A 17,581-nucleotide genomic window follows, 5' to 3' on the forward strand; every position below is an offset into this window, starting at 1 on the left:
CTGCTTGTGTGCTCTCTCTCTCTGACAAATAAATAAAATCTTAAAAAATAAGAAACAGTTTAAATCCCTTTATCTCCATAATTATTAATGTAAAGAAAATTAAATAATATGACATTCTTTATCTATTAATTTGGCAAAAACTGTAGCTTCATAAAACCCATTTTTGGTGGAAGTGTAGGGTTACAGTTGCTCTCACATGCTGTTGGTAGGGAAACTTTCTGGAGGTAAATTCAGCAATTCCACTACCAGGAATTGATCCTATAGAAACATCCCACCAAGTACCCATGACATCTATCCAAGGATATGCACGACGGCATTATTGTACTCATGAAACCCTGCGAATCATCCAAACATTTGTCAATGGAGCTTCAGATAAGTGAATAATGGCATGCTGGTATAATGATATTATGATATATGTTTACATATCCTGTAAAGAACAAAATAGCCCTTTTTATAGTCATTTGGAGGTATGTGCAAGACAAACTGTAAACTTGTGATGGTTGATATCACAGTGACTTCATTCACTACCTTATAACCAGGGCTGACTGTCTGCCTCAAACTAGCCACTCAGTTCTTATAGAATACATGGAGCCTCCGTTAAGCAAAAAAGTTATAAAACGTTATATAGCATAGTCCCATTTTCCTTTCATTATAACAACTCTATTGTTAACAGTGCTTGTTACTGGAGAGTCTGATGGGGACAGGATGCTCTCCTTTTTACTTTCTACCTTTTTTTTCACCTTTCTCAATTTTAAGTTTAAAAATGATTTTGAAATTATTTGAAACGTATTATTTTTTTGTAAGAAAAAAATGACCTAGAAGAATTATGTACGATCCTTTCCCTGTGGTATTCTGAAGCTAGGTATAGTGGCAGCTTTGGACATGAAAGCATCTTACAATGTGACCCAGGAAAGACGAAGGTGGACAGGAGTGAGTAAAAGGGGGCTAGAGGTAGCAGCAGCAAAAGCAAGTCAAGGAAAGAGGATGCTGGGGTGCAGTCTCTTTTGCAACTCTTGGTGTACAGGCCAAGATAACTTTCCCCTGAAGCTCATACAAGCCACATATTCTGTATTTTTTTAAGTTTGTTTATGTATGTGTGTGTGTATGTGTGTAAGTAATCTTTATAGCTAATGTGGGGCTCAAACTCATGACCCTGAGATCAAGAGTCACATGCTCTTCCAACTGAGCCGGCCAAGCACCCCAACCCATGTATTATTATTATTATTATTCTTATTTTAAGTAATTTGGCAGTATGTAGTGGGAAAAGTGTTACAGTCACCATTTATGGAGTACTCACTATGTACCAGGCCCTCAGGCAAACTCTGCCTACTTTTAATCCTGATGACAAGGTAAGAGTTTTGAAAGTTGATGAATACATTTTACCCAGGAAATAACAGAGACTTTGAGACTGGAGTTTTAAACGGGGTAGGTCAGGCTCCAATGTCCATGAACTACTCTACTAAAACGCTCAAGGAACAGGCTGACTGGCAGGAATGAGGCCATTCACAAAATAATGCAGCCACGTGGTATCCAGGAAGCAGTGAGGACACACACTGGGTGCTGTGTGAACCAGTTAGCACCTTAACCACCCGTTATGTTAACACATATGGTGGAAACAATTCAGTCATTGCACCAAACCATCTATGAATTTCAGCTTAGTTGTACTGTTTCTAACTAAGGAGAATAAGGCTCAGATATTTCTTTTTAAATTGGCAGCACGGTTCACGTGAATCCTGTGAGTTCTACAAAAGCCAAATATTAACACTTAGAGGACGCGCAATCCTCTAATTTATTTATGTTCGCGATCCTGTGAAACACAGCAAAAGTCTTTGAATGCTGGCAATAGACAGAGCTTAAATATAACAAGACTAGGGTAGGAGCTGCTTCCGTATTCCTGTAGTGGCCTAGCCTAAATCTCGCCTTTATTCAACAAGAGGTAAAATGTTCATAACTTGGTCTGGAAAGAGTCCTTTTCGACAGAATTTGAAGTGCTGATCCTCTGCTCTCCTGTACAGAAAACTTCTAAAAGAATGCTCAGGGGGTGCCTGGGTGGCTCAGTGGGTTAGGCTGCTGCCTTCGGCTCAGGTCATGATCCCGGGGTCCTAGGATCGAGTCCCGAATGGTGCTCCTTGTCCAGTGGGGAGCCTACTTCTCTCTCTGCCTCTGCCTGCTACTCTGCCTCCTTGTGCTCTCTCTATGACTAATAAATAAAATCTTAAAAAAAAAAAATGCTCAGAGTGCAAATCTCCTCTCCCCGAGCCTCAGTTTACACGTGCCATTCAGAGACCAGTTAAGTGTGAACGTGTTTAAGAAAAAGGCCACACTTTTTCTTCGGCCATTTAAAATTTTAAAATATTTCTAGTTATATTATATACACGCTATTGTCCTGTCTCATCTTCAGTGCGAATAGTGTTCCTGGTGACGAGAAACGGATCATATTCACAGCACCTTTTTTCCTGAGGATTTCAGGGAACTCCGCTGAGTCTGGGTCCAAAGCACCTGGAGAGTGGTAGCCCTTCCTGAGTGACACTAATGACAGAGCTCCAAGGGTAAGGCAGCCATGGCTTAGGTCGGTGGGTTCCAACCTTTTTTGACCAGGGTTCACAGCAAAAAATACATTTTTCATGATTTCACACACTTTCATATGCATGCATGTGCACGTGCACACACACACACACACACACACTACGTATGTAACTATAAAAGATTCATGAATTTATCCTTCCTGCGTGCAGTGCACTCTGACATTTTCTATTCTACTCTCTCTTTGTTGTTATTATTATTACCGTTCTTGTTGTTCGCTCCTATGGGTGACAATCTGCTAAATCGATTTCATGACACACTTATAGGTCACAACACTGGTGTGAAAAGCACTGCCCTAAATGTCAAAGGTTTTCAGGATGCTACCTGGGCAGCCTTCTCACTCCACACCCCCTTTCTGGACCCACAGATCTTCTCTCTAGTCCTTCTCCGTGGACCATCTGTATGTGAGGACTCTAGCCCTGATCCCACTTCGGGGCTCCAGACTCACACATCCAATTGCCCACTGGACAGTCCCACTTGTGCACTTCAAAAGCAGCCTGAACGCCATGTCCAAAACCATATTTAATGCTGACTCTCTGTGAGCCTTACTGAACAGCACCCACCCTGCCATTCAAGCCAGAAACCTGGGACTTCTCTCTCTCCCTGCCCTCCCACAGCCAGTTAATCATAGAGTCCTGCCTACGGTGACTTCCAAATTACTTTTTTTTTTTTTTTAAGATTTTATTTATTCATTTGACAGACAGAAATCACAAGCAGTCAGAGAGGCAGGCAGAGAGAGGAGGAAGCAGGCTCTCCGCTGAGCAGAGAGCCCGATGCGGGGCTCGATCCCAGGACCCTGGGATCATGACCAGAGCCGAAGGCAGAGGCTTTAACCCGCTGAGCCACCCAGGTGCCCCTCCAAATTACTTTTGAATCCTTCCACTTCTCTCCATCCCCCTGTCCCCATTATCTCTTGATGGGGCTACTGCCAAAAGCCTCCAGTGTCGAGCCCCTCTCCCCAAGCCCTCTTCCACCCCGAGGCCAGTGTGATCTCTCAGACATGCAAACCTCATTACATGACACACCACAGTGGAATGCCAACCACCTCAGGATGGAGCTCCGCTCCACATCTGACCTTCTTGGTCTCTCTTTCCCATCTCAGCTCTTGCCACATTCCTCCCCCATCCCCATTCCCTTTATTTTACCCGGGGTTTTGGGGGTGGGGGTTGGTTCACAGGTCTGGCTGCAGTTAGGATCACCTAGACATCTCTGTAAAAATACCAGTGCCCAGGCCTCACTTCAGAACAATTAAATACCAGTCCAATTAGTAGTCAAAATGAACAGCTGGAGGTCCTCTGCTTTCCTTTTTTTTTTTTTTTTTAAATTTTATCCATTTATTTGACAGACAGAGATCACAAGTGGGCAGAGAGGGGGAAGCAGGCTCCCCACTGAGCAGAGAGCCCGATGCGGGGCTTGACCCCAGGACCCCGAGATCATGACCTGAGCCGAAGGTAGAGGCTTAACCCACTGAGCCACACAGGCACCCCTGCTTTCCTTTAGAAGGAAGGTCTCTCGGTGGTCCAGAAGTGCTCTCACTGACGGGCCCTCATAGAGCCTTGGCTCTAGCCCCGCCCCATATTTACCCCTCAGGTGTCTGCTGGAATGTCATCTTCTCAAGCTGTATCCCCTAATCCCCCAAGCCTGGTGAGTCCCCTCCTCCCCCATTCCATGTTCCCGTAGAATCCTTCAACTCCCTGTGGCAACCTAGTGAGCTTCAAAATCTTTTAGCTTGGCACTAATGGTTACTCAACAAATACCCACAGAATGAACACAAGAATAAGTAAATTCCAGCATCAGATATGCAGAGAAGCTGCAGTTGAGGGGAGCTGACAAAGAAAACACTACTGACAGGTCAAGACGTAGACTATCTGTGCTTTCTTAGATTCTCAAGTCCACGGGGTGTGTAGGGTTGGAAGCAGAGGCCATTTGGGGTCTAAAGTCAATCATGTCTTCTTATGAAAGCTTTCCCAAAGGAACACAGCTCATCCTCACCGCATTCCTAGTTCATCAGAGGTGACAGACAGGGACTCACCCGCCCCATTTAACAAAGGATAAGACTAAGTTGCTTGCCCAGATTGACCAAAGCAGACCAGAGGAAGGCAAGTCGGATCTGAGCTGCGTGTGTCTGTGGTGCTCAAGGCAGCAGGCTCTGTCTTCCAGAGCAGAGCTAGACAGCAGAACAGCGAACGCACAGAGAAAGCTAAGGCTAATATTCCAGCAGCAACTCCTTTTCAACCGTATTTCACACAATGCTTATTACGGTACCCATTAAAGTCTTGCTAGTAATTGAAAAAATTATATATGTGCAATGAGCATGAGTTAATGTTAACAGAAGAACCTTAACTTTTGCATCTCCTGACTTTTTACTTTTAGCTTGTACCTTAACCTTGCATTTTTGTGGGGTTCTTTACATTTTATATGGAGGTGTAAAGTCACATTTGAGATATAATTCCATTAGCCATACAAGCAACTTCATAAGGCTATTATGTTGCATCAACTTTTTCTGTAAAAATAAATTGTTAAGGATATTATTCCTGGAACAGAATAAATTCTTGGAATTACTGAGTAACTTATGTACCGTACCACTGTTCCAAGAACACATTACTTATTTTATCATGACAAAGTAAAGTTATTAATCTTCTGGCTTCCATTTCAACAATGAGAAATGCCGTGAGAGGCAGAGACACCTGCATTACATTTCAGTTCAACTTTATATCATCCATAAACATCTCTGCTTTGGACACCTCATCCAAACAAATGCTCACAGAATCCTCTATGTAGCATTCGATTTTATGAAACTATAAAAGTTCCTTGCTGTTAATTACAGAGACAAATGTCTCATCACACATTTGGTTACCAGATAGCATAATTAGTTTTCTCCATTAACCTTTCAGATATAAAATTTGATTTCTAAGTAAAAAAACATTGTAAAACCCTTGCAATTCAAATGATACAGTATACTTGGACATGTTTGGGAAAAAAAGCAATACTAAGAAAACAATTTTATGGATTCTTATTTACAAGGATACTGATTGTCTGAAACACTCAAAGGCAATCTGTCTAAACTTCTTAATGATTTTAAAATATATGATGGAATATGCATGTAACAAGGTGTACTTTGTATAGAAAGGAGGCTCAGTAATCTGACCGTGAATGGAATGTGCCCTTTGATCTTGCTCTGGGTATGGTGATGTGGCTGAGTGGGTCCACCTTGGCCGCTCCTCTCTGCCCATTTCACATGGGCATCTGGGAGCCAGCTGGTGACGAAGGGTGTGTAGTCTAGAGCAGTGTAATAGCATTTCTCTGCTCAAAGCTACATGACCCCACAGCCTTGTCCTGCAGAGGACCACATGCCAGCCAACATGTGTAGGGGGCACTTCCGATCATCACAGTAGGGGTGAGGGGGTGTGTTCCTGACATTTATGTACACTGATGCTGCCAACATTCAGTCCTCTTGTAACACGCAGGACAGTCCTGCACAACAAAACCGTCTCGCCACAACAGACTGTCCCACTTGATCAGCAGATAATTGGCAGCAAATTGCATTTTTAACATGTTTTAAACATGGTACTTACTTGTTTATTCAAAAAGAATTATCGAGACTCGACTCTGTGTCAAGTATCGTGTACTAGGAACACAGTCAACAGAGTCTTGGCCTGCAGGAATTCAAGCTGAGATGGGAAAAATGAAGCCTTAGACAGAGAGGGCGGCAGGGGTGGGCAGAGCCCAGCAGGCCAGATGCCAGGCCCACTGGACTGCGGCATCCGGGGAGACCCGCACAGCATGGTGTACCTGCAGGGCCCCGGGGGCCAGGGCTGGTACACGTACACAGGCACAGGGATGCGTCCTCTCTCAGGGTTTAACTTTAAGAGGGGGCCCTGCCATTAACTAATCAAAAAGAACAAAAATAGGAAATGAAAACTAAATCATCTGTGATCAGTGTTGACAAATTTTACTCCTGATATGTGAAGTCCAGTTAGCTACTAAGAAAGGAGTGTAAATTTTCACCCCCTGAAGCCAGGATGGAACTTGGAGGTAAGAGTTGAATAATAAAGTTTCAAAGTAGCTGAATCCACCACTTAATTTTGCATTTAAAAGTGGACATCTTACTCATTGCCTGAGCATGTACTGGTGATTATCACGTGACCAGCATGGTGCTAGGCAGTGGGGACACAGAGATGATTCTCAGGGAGTTCACAGCCCAGCAGGGAGAGAGAAGTAAACCAGCAATGCCTTGGCTGTGATGGCACCATGCCCTGGAGGCTGTGTGGGAGAGGTGAGGGCAATCAGAGAAGACTTCCTGAAAGAAGTTTCATCAACTTGAAGTCTTTAGGGAAAAGAGAAAGCCAAGCCAAGCAGAGGGAGGATGATGCAAGTGTGAAATTCCAAGCAAAGGAATTTCTACGGCTTCTGTGCAGCCACCAGGGTGAGAAAGTGCCTGGCCTCAAAGGCCAGGAAGGATTCCTGCTGCAGGAATAAAAGAGGTCTGGTATGGGTGACGCCTGCGAAGGACAATGTCAGCAATGAGCTCCAAAGAAACAGGTGGCAGTTCACTCAGAGTCTTATCTGTCAGGCTGAGGAGTCTTAATCCTAAACCTGAAAGCCACAAATAATGAAGATGTTCCGGCAAGGAGCAACCCAAGTGGCCCAGCACCTGGACAAATCCCTGCAGGGTTGGGCACATGCCCCTTGCAGGATCTACCACCCCCACTACTGCGTGCACACACTCGGGCACATCGATTCCAGGTAGCATCCGCTCCAGGAATCTGTGACTTATGAGAATAACAGAGTTGCTTTGTAAATGTCCTAGATCTATTTTTAACTTGGAGATGCAAAACACACTGTTCCAAAATCTTTATTTTATCTTATAGATGGCCATGTTATTTTCTTCCAAAAGTAAAAATCCATATTCCCATGGGAACCAGAGAGGCTAAATTGTTAATACATCTCCTTAGAGCCTGTCCTTCTTGGAGGGTTTTTTTTTTTTTTAATTTTTTATTTTATTTTATTATTTTTTTTTAAATGATTTGGTCACAATCAGAGGAGGAACAGCCAATGATCACAACCTGTCATACATGTTACCCCCAGGGTGGCTCCTGAGCCACACCACGTCTGGAGAAACAGAAAGAAGCAACTTTTCCTGGGGACACGGAAGGGCATTGGGGAGGGGGCACAGCGCGTGTGCTCCCTCACCGTGTCACATGCACCAAGGTCTGTTGCTGAAGGCTTGGCTTTTGGTTTTTCTGAAATTTAGGTAGGAAAACTTGCTTCCTTTGGAAACTGAGACCCAGACAATTCCAAAAATCAGTTGATAAACAGGTCAGTCCTCTCTTAAGCACCCTGAAGAGGGTGTACCAATGTCACAGCACATAGAGAGCCAGCAGAGCTCAGACTATTTTTGTTTTGATTTTCAACATGTCTCTGGCTTTCATATGCAAGGTCCTCTCCTTTTTGGTATTTCTAGGTTTGAAGGGGGAAAATAGGTTTCAAGTTGTATCTCACAAATCAACATCAGAAATCCCAAATTTCAGCGCTAGTTGAATATATTATAAAAGATTCTTCCAGTTAAATGAGGCATATTTTAGTCTGGCTCACTAAATGTCCCCCAAATCTCAACAGAGTGGTATATTTTATTCTATTTTTTTTTTTAAGATTTTATTTATTTGACAGAGACAGAGATCACAAGTAGGCAGAGAGGCAGGCAGAGGGGAAGGGGAAGGGAAAAGCAGGCCCCCTGCTGAGCAGAGTGTCCAATGTAGGGCTTCATCCCAAGACCCTGAGATCATGACCCGAGCCAAAGGCAGAGGCTTAAACCACTGAGCCACCCAGGTGCTCCAGAGTGGTGTATTTTATTTTATTTTATTTTTTTAGATTTTATTTTATTTATTTGAGAGAGAGAGACAGTGAGAGAGAGAATGAGCGAGGAGAAGGTCAGAGAGCGAAGCAGACTCCCCATGGAGCTGGGAGCCTGATGTGGGACTCGATCCCGGGACTGCAGGATCACGCCCTGAGCCGGAGGCAGTTGTCCAACCAACTGCGCCACCCAGGCGTCCCCAGAGTGGTGTATTTTAAAGCAGCTCTTCAGGGTGGCTCAACGGGTTAAGCCTCTGCCTTCGGCTCAGGTCATGATCTCAAGGTCCTGGGATCAAGCCCCACGTCAGGCTCATGCTCAGAGGGGAGTCAGCTTCTCCCTCTCCATCTGCCCCCTCCCCCCCGCTAGTGTTCCTTCTCTCTCTCAAAATAAATAAATAAAATCCTTAAAAAAAATAAAGCAACTCTTCATTGGTCTTTACGACAGTGTCCAAGCTACTCACGCACTTAGATATTTGAGTACCTATCATCTGGGTACCTATTATGAACACAATACTGTGCTGGGTGCTTCAAAGAATATGAAAAAGAATCCAGGTCACACTCGCTCTGTGATCTTACAATTTACAGGAGGAGAGATGGTGCAAATAAACAACCACAGTTCAATGCAGTAATTGTCCAGGTTTGGGGATGATGGGCATGTCTGCAGGGTAACTTGCAGTGCAATAAAGCTGTGTACAAAATTAGTAGGTATTAGGCAGTACATGGGAAGCGCCATAAAAGAGTGATGTTATTATTTAGTGCTAAGACATTCAGAAGAACATTTAAATTCTATTTCAGAAAGAGAACAGACAAGGGGATAATAAAAATAAGAATACAGCATTTCCTACTTTGAAAAAGTGTTTTGTCATTGGGGTTTCCTACATGCTAGAGGAGAACCTGCGGGGGAGGTCAGGGCCCACATTATTATTCTATTACGGAAGACAAAGAAAAACCCTCAAGAGTTTTGTGCAAGGTGTTATTAACTGTTAACCTGAGACTCAAACCAAGGTTTTCTGACTTCAAACCTGACTTCTCTCTACTGTGCTAGACAAACTGAGAAGGCCTCCGGGCTTAGGTAATGTTTGAATTGGGCTTTGAAAACCAATAGGAGATAGGATTGTAATAGATGGAGTCTGGAAACAGGCTAAGACATGGGAGCGCCTGGAGAGAACAGGCTGGAGAGAGGTGCACACTTGGGCAGGGCAAGGTGCTCCAGGAAGGAATGCTAAGAGACCAGGCTGACATGAGCACATGTTTTTAGCAGGAGGAAGAGGGAGATAAGGCTAGAAAGGTGAGCTGGAAGCAGACTACGAACGGCAAAGGGAGGAGGAAAGGGGGCCTGGCTTTCTCAGAGGCTGCCTCGCAGAGCAGAGCAGCAACAACGTGGGAGCCATGTCCACAGCCAGGCTCTCACCTGTGAGCTCTCTGACCTTGGGCAAACGGACATTTCCAAAGACGCCTATTTTTCATTTAAAAATGGAAATAACAATACTTCTCCAGTACGGGAAGAGCCCTGCATACAGCAAATGTTCGACTAACTGGGCTTCCTTTCTTCCCAAGTGGATCCTAGGCTCTGCCCAGTGGAAGCTTCCGCCCACCCCTCCCTTCCACCAAGAGCCCGTGCCCCACCCCCCCACATCTGGGGCCCCGCTCTGCCGGGGAGAGGATGAGACGTTACACACCCAACTCAGCCCATGCGTGCGGAAGGGCAGGCAGGACAGCTGGCAGAACTGCCATGGTGAAAGAAGGCAGGAATGGGCGTCAAGACACCGGAGTCTAAAGCATGCTCAGCTACTAATTTCTGTGTGCCCTGGCACGAATCACTTTCACCTCCAAGCTCTGCTTCCTGCCCATATAGCCGGTATAACACCCGCCTCATGCGCAGTTGTGATGTTAGCTAAATGATTAACCCCGGTATGCGACAGGCCTAACGGCAAACTTCGCCCGAACTTGAGGCCATGAGTAATATCTAAGAGCGTCTCTGTCTGCGTCTATAGGTAACAGAAGCACATTTACAGGCGCGCGTCTACTCAAGGAAGCCATCAGTGTTCAAGAGTCTCAAGAGGCTCTCTCAACCTTGACTTTGCTTGCAACTGTTCGAGAAGCCATTTGTGGACCTAGAGGATGAGCAGGTCTACTGTTAGTGCTGTAGGAAACCTTAGAAACCATTCCGATCAGAGGTTTTTCCACGGTGACAGGAGTGCCCTAAAAGCCGTGCAGATGCCCGCAGAGGTGGGGAGGTAGGGATGGGATGTGTCACCTGGGATAACACGCGAAGTTCTTACCATGGTGGCTGGCACACGGCCAGCTCTTCCAAAATGACCCCTACAGTTACTGGCTGTGTTTCCAACCCCAGGAAACGCTCAGGCCCACTTGGACGGACCTCCATGATATTTGAGGTTGTTTCTCACTCACTGAACTCCAGCCACAGGTAAGGTAACACATCAGGGCCCTTTCCCTCTGGGGAAGAAACAGGAAGCAAGCGGGACCCAGGTTGCCGGACTCTAGGTGAAGAGCACCCCCATTTAACACACACACATGTCTACGTCTCCGGGAAGGAGACTTACGTTGTCATGAGAGGCTGGCGCCCTAGCCTGGAAAAGTGGGTAGGGATTATTTGAGTGTGTCATCTTTGAGGAGATTCTGGGACCCTAGTGGGGGTGGCTGTCATTGGCAAAGCCACGGACAAAGATTTCAAAATTCCGACATCTCGATCCTGCTCAACTGGCATGGCTACAACATGTGCTTTCTTTGTCTTCTGAAAGCTGTGTAACCGAACCGAGTATTGAAAGGAACGAGGACAAGGCCAGGGCCTGGCATGTAATTGGAGCTCAAGAAATATTTGTCGAATGAATAAATGAATGAGATCGAACACCTGAGAAATAGACAAGTTCCAAATTTATATCTTATGACAGTAAACCTAAAACAAAGCCCAACATCTCAAAAGAGATTTTATCAAAAGTTTGTATTATTGTTATGAGTAATAAACTTGCTGTCTCACTAAAATATTTTCCAAAAGTGCCCTGTTCTTTTCGGTAAGGTCTCCTGATGATCCTTGAATTGTCTGGCCCAGCGTGGTAGAGAGGAAAGGTCTCTGGACAGGAGCCGTGGGTCCGCTCCAGGTTCTGCTATTTCTGAGCAAGTTGCTTTACTCTGAGCCTCAGGTCTGTCCTCTAAGTAATGGGAATAAGAATGCCTGCCCCAGTGACCTTACAGGAAGTCAAAACCACAGCATGACAGAGGTGAAAGCAGTTCTTAAATGGAAGACGCTCACTTAATATCTGATCCTGACAACACTTCCCTGCTGTAGCTTACAGCACCCTTTGCACCTGGAACCTTCTCCAGCTCCCCTCTGTCTATGCAAATTGCCTCCAACTTTGAGGGAGACTCCCCACTTGACCCTCCATTTGATCCTTCCCTTCCCATGCTGCTATGGCTCACTGCCCCGATGGTCCTGGTCCGTATTTGTTGGCTAATTACCGTTCACACCGAGAGGCCTGCAGTGGGGTGTCTCCAGCATGGGCGGATGCATTGGGCTCCCAGCTGTGGCACTTGCTACTTGAGCGGCCTCTGGCAGGCCACTAAACATCTAAGTCTCCTGTACAAAATGGGGAGGATAATGATTTACAGGTTTGCCACGAGAGGTAAATGAACATAATTCATGTGAGGGACTCAGGTCAACACCATGTGCACAGAAAGTGCCCAGCGACGGGAGCTGTTACAGTCACTGAACATTGTTCCTTAACTGTGCTCTGAATGTGCCCCATCTCCTCAACTGGATTTCATCTTTAAGAACAAGGTCTCTGTCCTTTCCATTTCTTTGGTTACCCCCAATCCCACTCTCATCCCAGAAAAGCGCTGAGCACATAGTCTTTTCTTAGGAAAAAAAAAAAAATCTGTTGAGTTGATTAAAACAGATCGTTGTTTTTCTCCAAACAGGACTCAAATTTTTATGGTCGCCCATCACAGCCCGCCTGACAATGTCAATGTCCACAGGGCAAAGTAACCTCCTCTGGCCCTATGATCACACTAAAAATGTGTGAGTAACTCTGAAAGGACTCAGCCAAGCCATTCACACTACTGAGCTATCCTACCATGTTGGATGTGCTGCATTAGTCAACAGCCTAAAAATATTCCAGAGAAATAAATTTCATGTGAGAACACTGCCAAAACCTGGAGAACTCACTCTCTTTTCCTGAGATGTGAACTTTAATCTTATAGGTGCGAATAGTATTAAAAATACGACATATGTCTGAACACAGAAAATACTATACAACATCCTAAGGGCCATGTATTAGGACTAGATTGTATTTGAAACCGTTCTTCTGGTGTTTGGCTAACAAACTCCCTTGGATGTCATAAACCTCACACTGAATTCTACACCCTAGCAAGTAACATCACGGATAGACTCAAGCAATTTATAAAACAAGCATGCTTTAAATCTATGTTTTGAAATGGGAACCTAAAAACTAAAAAAATGCCTGTTTTAGAACATCATAGACAACAAAAATCTTAATTTCCTATGTTTTCAGTAACTATTCCCAATTGCTCTAGAAATTATGTTAGCGTAACCACTTATTCCTGTAGTTTTTAAAAAAATGACTGGAAATCACAAAATACAAATGTTCTTTGGGAACTACATCTCACGTCCCCCAGGATGAGCAAGACTGAGAAGTAAGTCAGGCACACGTCTGCACTGTTCAATCTTTGGTCTCTTCATGGCTGAGGCCTTCTTGACCAGTAACTTGCAAAGCTTATCCTGACCCTGGTCTTTTGCTAATGTTCTCTTATCTTCCTGGACTCGAGCTGGGAAAAATGAAAGCAGCAACGTGTGCCACTTTCAAGAGTTTGCATTTTCCTGAATTCTGAGAACTCGCATCTTCCTATTGTTCAGCCCCCTACTCTGTCATACCCAGAATTACCTCACTGTATAGCATCCTTACTGTTTTCCAAACACACAGCAGGACGGGGGAAAAAGCCTGCTTTGTTGGAGAATAACTCAACCAAGGACATGATGTTCCGTTTTTATGATAAATGTAAATTTTCTACTAATGGGCAAATTCCTCATTTCCAATGACTACATCGAGTAGTACTTAGATACAGAATTCCAACCAATCAAGCTTAAGGAACTGAAAATACAAAATTCCAACTGATTAAGTTTAAGGAACTGAAGAGAGTGCCAACCAAGAATATTCTCCTTCTGGGTTGTAGCATTTCACTTGACTATTCACTTTTTGGTTTTTAGTTCTCTTAACCGTAAACAGGTGCTGAGCACAGCTGCCGGCCTCAGTGACAGTCTCTGCTTGAATACAGAGATCTACGTGCTTTCAGTGGTCACTTATGACCACTGAGTTTGTTTGCTGATACTTCCCTCCTGTTTTACCTCACTCAAGTATCCGTTTTCATTTCTCAGTCCACCGCATCCCACCGTTTCTCTCTCTCAAAGCCAGAAAGAGAGATCCTGGTGGCTGAGGACTCCACCATGTGGTTTTCACGTTGTTGGGATCTGCACCAATCCTACGTCCTTCAGCCCTCGATACTCCCCAGGGAGCAGGCAAAGCTGACCCTTGCTTTTCATCACTCTTGCCCCAACTGTCTCCCACTTTAGGCTCCCTTGCCATGCAGCACCCAGCTCTTACATCACTACCAAAGATGGTGGGGATGCTCAGGATGGGCAAGGTGGAAGCCACATGCCACTGTTTACTCTCTAATCCTACTTCTCCTCCTCTCTGGGTACTCCACTCTTAGTGGCAAAATCGCAAGTTGTTTGCATTTTGGGTTCACAGTCTGCAAATAACGAACTGCACATTCAAGTTCTCTCCTGTATGACATTTGTCCCAAAAGCTGTACTTAGAGAGAGTGGCAATGCTTCTGACCACCTACTTATTCATCATGCAGCTATCCTTGTCGGATGGTCTCCCGGATGCCACTTTTGCTCGGCCTGTCCCTAAGGGGAGCTGGGAATGAGGATGGTAAGAGCAAAAAGTATGGCTAGTCACCCTGACCATAGGTATCGGGGTGAAATGCACACAGGTCCAGGAAAATGATAGCTAGTATTCTCAAGAGGTGGTTAGGTGGACAATCACACTTTGATTTTCCTTACGCTTTTTGACTGTAGATTTAATTTAATTTTGTCATGGCAGGATTAGCAACCAGGCCACAGAGGTGAAGGGACTTTATAATAAGACAGCATATTAATCCTCCATCCCACCCAAGGCAGAAGCAAAACCAAACAAATAGCAGCTTCCTGAAAATTGAATTTCTGTTATCCAGATGTCAAAGATGTAATACCCCAATTACACAAACTATTGCCAGTGAAGCATGCCAGCGAATATGCAATGTAAATGGGGTGAGCACAGAGCGACAAACCTGCACAGTCAGCATCTGGCTCTGAGAGTGAGTGATAATTAGCACTGTGTGTAGACACTAATAAACATTTATGTCTGAAATTACAACTTTTAGCAATGTTAATAAGGGATATATTGGCAATCTGTAAAATAAAAGGTCTTGAAAAGAATGTCATACATTAAGCAATGGCAGACATTTCCCGTTCTGGCACAATCTTTTTTTTTTTTTCCCCTTCCCCCTAACTGCAAATGGCCACACTGTTTTGCTGAGAAATTAATTGACATAGGAACCTACCTAAATAAATGGGTTGTGTCTCTTTGGCCTCCCCATTAACATCGTTGCTGAATTCTGAGATCTTATATACCTCATGGTGATAATCTGGGATGAGAAAACAACCAAAAATTAAAATTCTAATGACCTGCAAGTTATGAAAAAATAATAAAAACTAACTCTCCTTATATATAAGAAGTAGAATCTATACTTTAAATTATAAACATAATTTCCAAGAACTCAATTAATCACCGAATTTATAGTCACTAATAATCCCTAAAACTTTGCTTACTCTGAAGAAGTACACAGACTTGAAATATTACTTTGACTTTAGAAAACAGCTTTGCTGATCACATGGTTTTCACAGTAAATTTGGCCCAGAGATGCCAATTACTAGGCCTCTTTGCTTTCAAATGATAACTATGTTTATAAGGGAAAGAAAAACCTTGCCCAATCATAGGCCAGGAGGGTGATTCCAAAATTATCTCAACTCATTTCCATGAGTACAGTATATCAAGAGCATGCTTTAGGGTAACCCGACACTCAGTTTTCTCAGTTTACCCAGCAAAATCCCAGCCTTTAAGCAGCTTACCAGAAAGCACACACGAAAAATACTGATTTGTTATTTCAAATATAGTATAATCTAGATAAGAACGCGAGATTCTCATCTTTCTCACAATCTTTTGCATTCAGCTACTGCACTTTAATATGCAATAGTTTATTTGCTAAAAATGCACCTGCAGAGAGAAGAATCAGACCCATAATTTAAAGAGAGGAAAAAAAGTAAAAAGAAAAACTTGCTATGTCAGTCAAACTTTACAATACAGTACTTTAGGAGCTTCCTTCTTCTCTACCGAGGCTCCTGGGCTTGCCCATGGTCTATTATCTAAAAAGTAGGATCATCTAGGTGAGAAAATAGAGGTTCCTTCTTAACAGCCATTCCTTTTTTTGTGACTAACAAACTTTAGTCCTGACAGGACAAGGTCTACAAAACTATTCTCACTTTTCAGATAAAGTAGGAAGTTTCCTGAGGTCATAAATAAGAAAGCAACCTACATTCCTGAATGAATCAATAGACCAACAGGCCAGTCACATATGGAGAGTTTTTTGTTTTGTTTTGTTTTGTTTTTTTAAAGTACAAATGACTGAGTAATCCACGCAGAGAAAGAGGGAAGAGCCAAATATTTTGAATATGTAAAACGATCTCAGGCCTCTTTCATTAAACAGTATCCAAACTAAATCAGGGGGAATAGACATGAACAGATCTTCAAAATGTCTATAATCAGACCATTTTCAGGCTAGCCAAAAGCAGGCTTTATTGAATCTACATCATAGTTAGCTCAGCTTAGCTTGAAAAGCTCTATTACTTGGAATCACCCTCTAATTTTCATCAGCTCACATGTGACTTCCCCAGGTTGCTGAAACAATCGCCTTGCTTTCTACTCTGATGCCAATGCTAGATAAAACAACAGAGAAAAGGGGACAGGTTCTGTGGTTTGGTTTTGACCTCAAGTTGACTCAAAGAAGATAGTTCAACAAGGTGATTCTAAACTCAGTATCAGGACTTGTGACATTAGGACGAGAAAAGTCACCTCTCTCTTATTTAAGGTGACACAATGCATTTTAATAGACATATTTTTATTTCTGCTCTTATCTCGAGTTCTCATCGTCTCTGACAAAGTCCAGTCAGGAAAAGAAAGCCTCTGACAAGTAACTGAACACAGACAAGGCGATTCAACTTTCCCCTCCCCTGATAAAATAGACCCAAGCCCAAAGACCGCGATGTACACCTGTTAAATCGTCAGCAACCCGCTGGAATTTTTTTTTTTTTTTAAATAGGGATACTTTTCTGACCGATAAGTGATCTCTTCCCAAACACCTTTCCAACCCAAATAACGTCTCTAGAAAAGATGCCGGAGGTCAACAATTCTCATTTGGGCTCGTACACCTAACGAGCTTCTTTCTGGTTCTTAAGAGAACCACCACCTTTTTTTTTTTTTTTTTTGCTTCTGTTTGGGGGAAAAAAGCAAACCCACAACCATTGGTCGGTATCCGTGTGTGCACGGCCTGACGGAGAGGCAGTTCTCCCCCACCCCCCAACCTAGCCACAAGAGTGGAATACCAAAGAAGGCTCTCGGCTCCCCAAGTGTCATTGTTTGCTAATTTCCTGATGTGCCCTCCGACTTGTTTACGCTGAATAACATCCTGCCTCCCCCCGCACAACTTTCCCCGCCGCGCGGCGTGTGCGGCCGCGGCCCCCGCGGGAGGAGATTCGGGGGTCCCGGAAGCCCGGACCCCCGGCTGGGACGCGCGGCCGCGGCGCGGGGCGAGGGGCGGCGGGCCGGGCGCGGGGATGTTTACGCGGCGCCAAGTCCTCCCTCCGCCGCCCGCACGCCCCCCGCCCGGCCCGGCGCGGCCCGCCGCTTACCTCGGCTCACCAGTTTGAAGCTCTGGGATTTCCTGCTCCTTTTCCTCTCGGAGAACTCCATGGTGCTGGCAGGAGGCAGGGGCTGCGGCCGGTGGGCGGCCG

General features: G+C 44.4%; 1 protein-coding gene across 8 annotated transcripts in view; it reads right to left on the bottom strand.

Moving 5' to 3' along the window:
• BEND7 (BEN domain containing 7) overlaps positions 1 to 17,579 on the bottom strand; it is a 79,258-nt gene extending 61,679 nt beyond the window's left edge. For 2 of the 8 annotated variants that reach the window (XM_044227058.1, XM_044227057.1), the window contains exons 1-2: positions 17,480 to 17,578; positions 15,076 to 15,159 (exon numbers count right to left, since the gene is read on the bottom strand). In XM_044227058.1, the coding sequence (XP_044082993.1) occupies positions 15,076 to 15,159; positions 17,480 to 17,540 (145 nt within the window). In that variant the 5' untranslated portion in view covers positions 17,541 to 17,578. Of the gene's footprint in view, positions 1 to 15,075; positions 15,160 to 17,479 lie in introns of all 8 variants that reach the window. The other 6 variants (XM_044227062.1, XM_044227059.1, XM_044227056.1 and 3 more) reach the window with 5 other exon arrangements.
• Between the last annotated feature and the right edge of the window lie 2 nt (positions 17,580 to 17,581).

This window comes from Neovison vison, chromosome 12, assembly GCF_020171115.1.
Source record: "Neovison vison isolate M4711 chromosome 12, ASM_NN_V1, whole genome shotgun sequence".
Lineage (NCBI taxonomy): Eukaryota > Metazoa > Chordata > Mammalia > Carnivora > Mustelidae > Neogale > Neogale vison.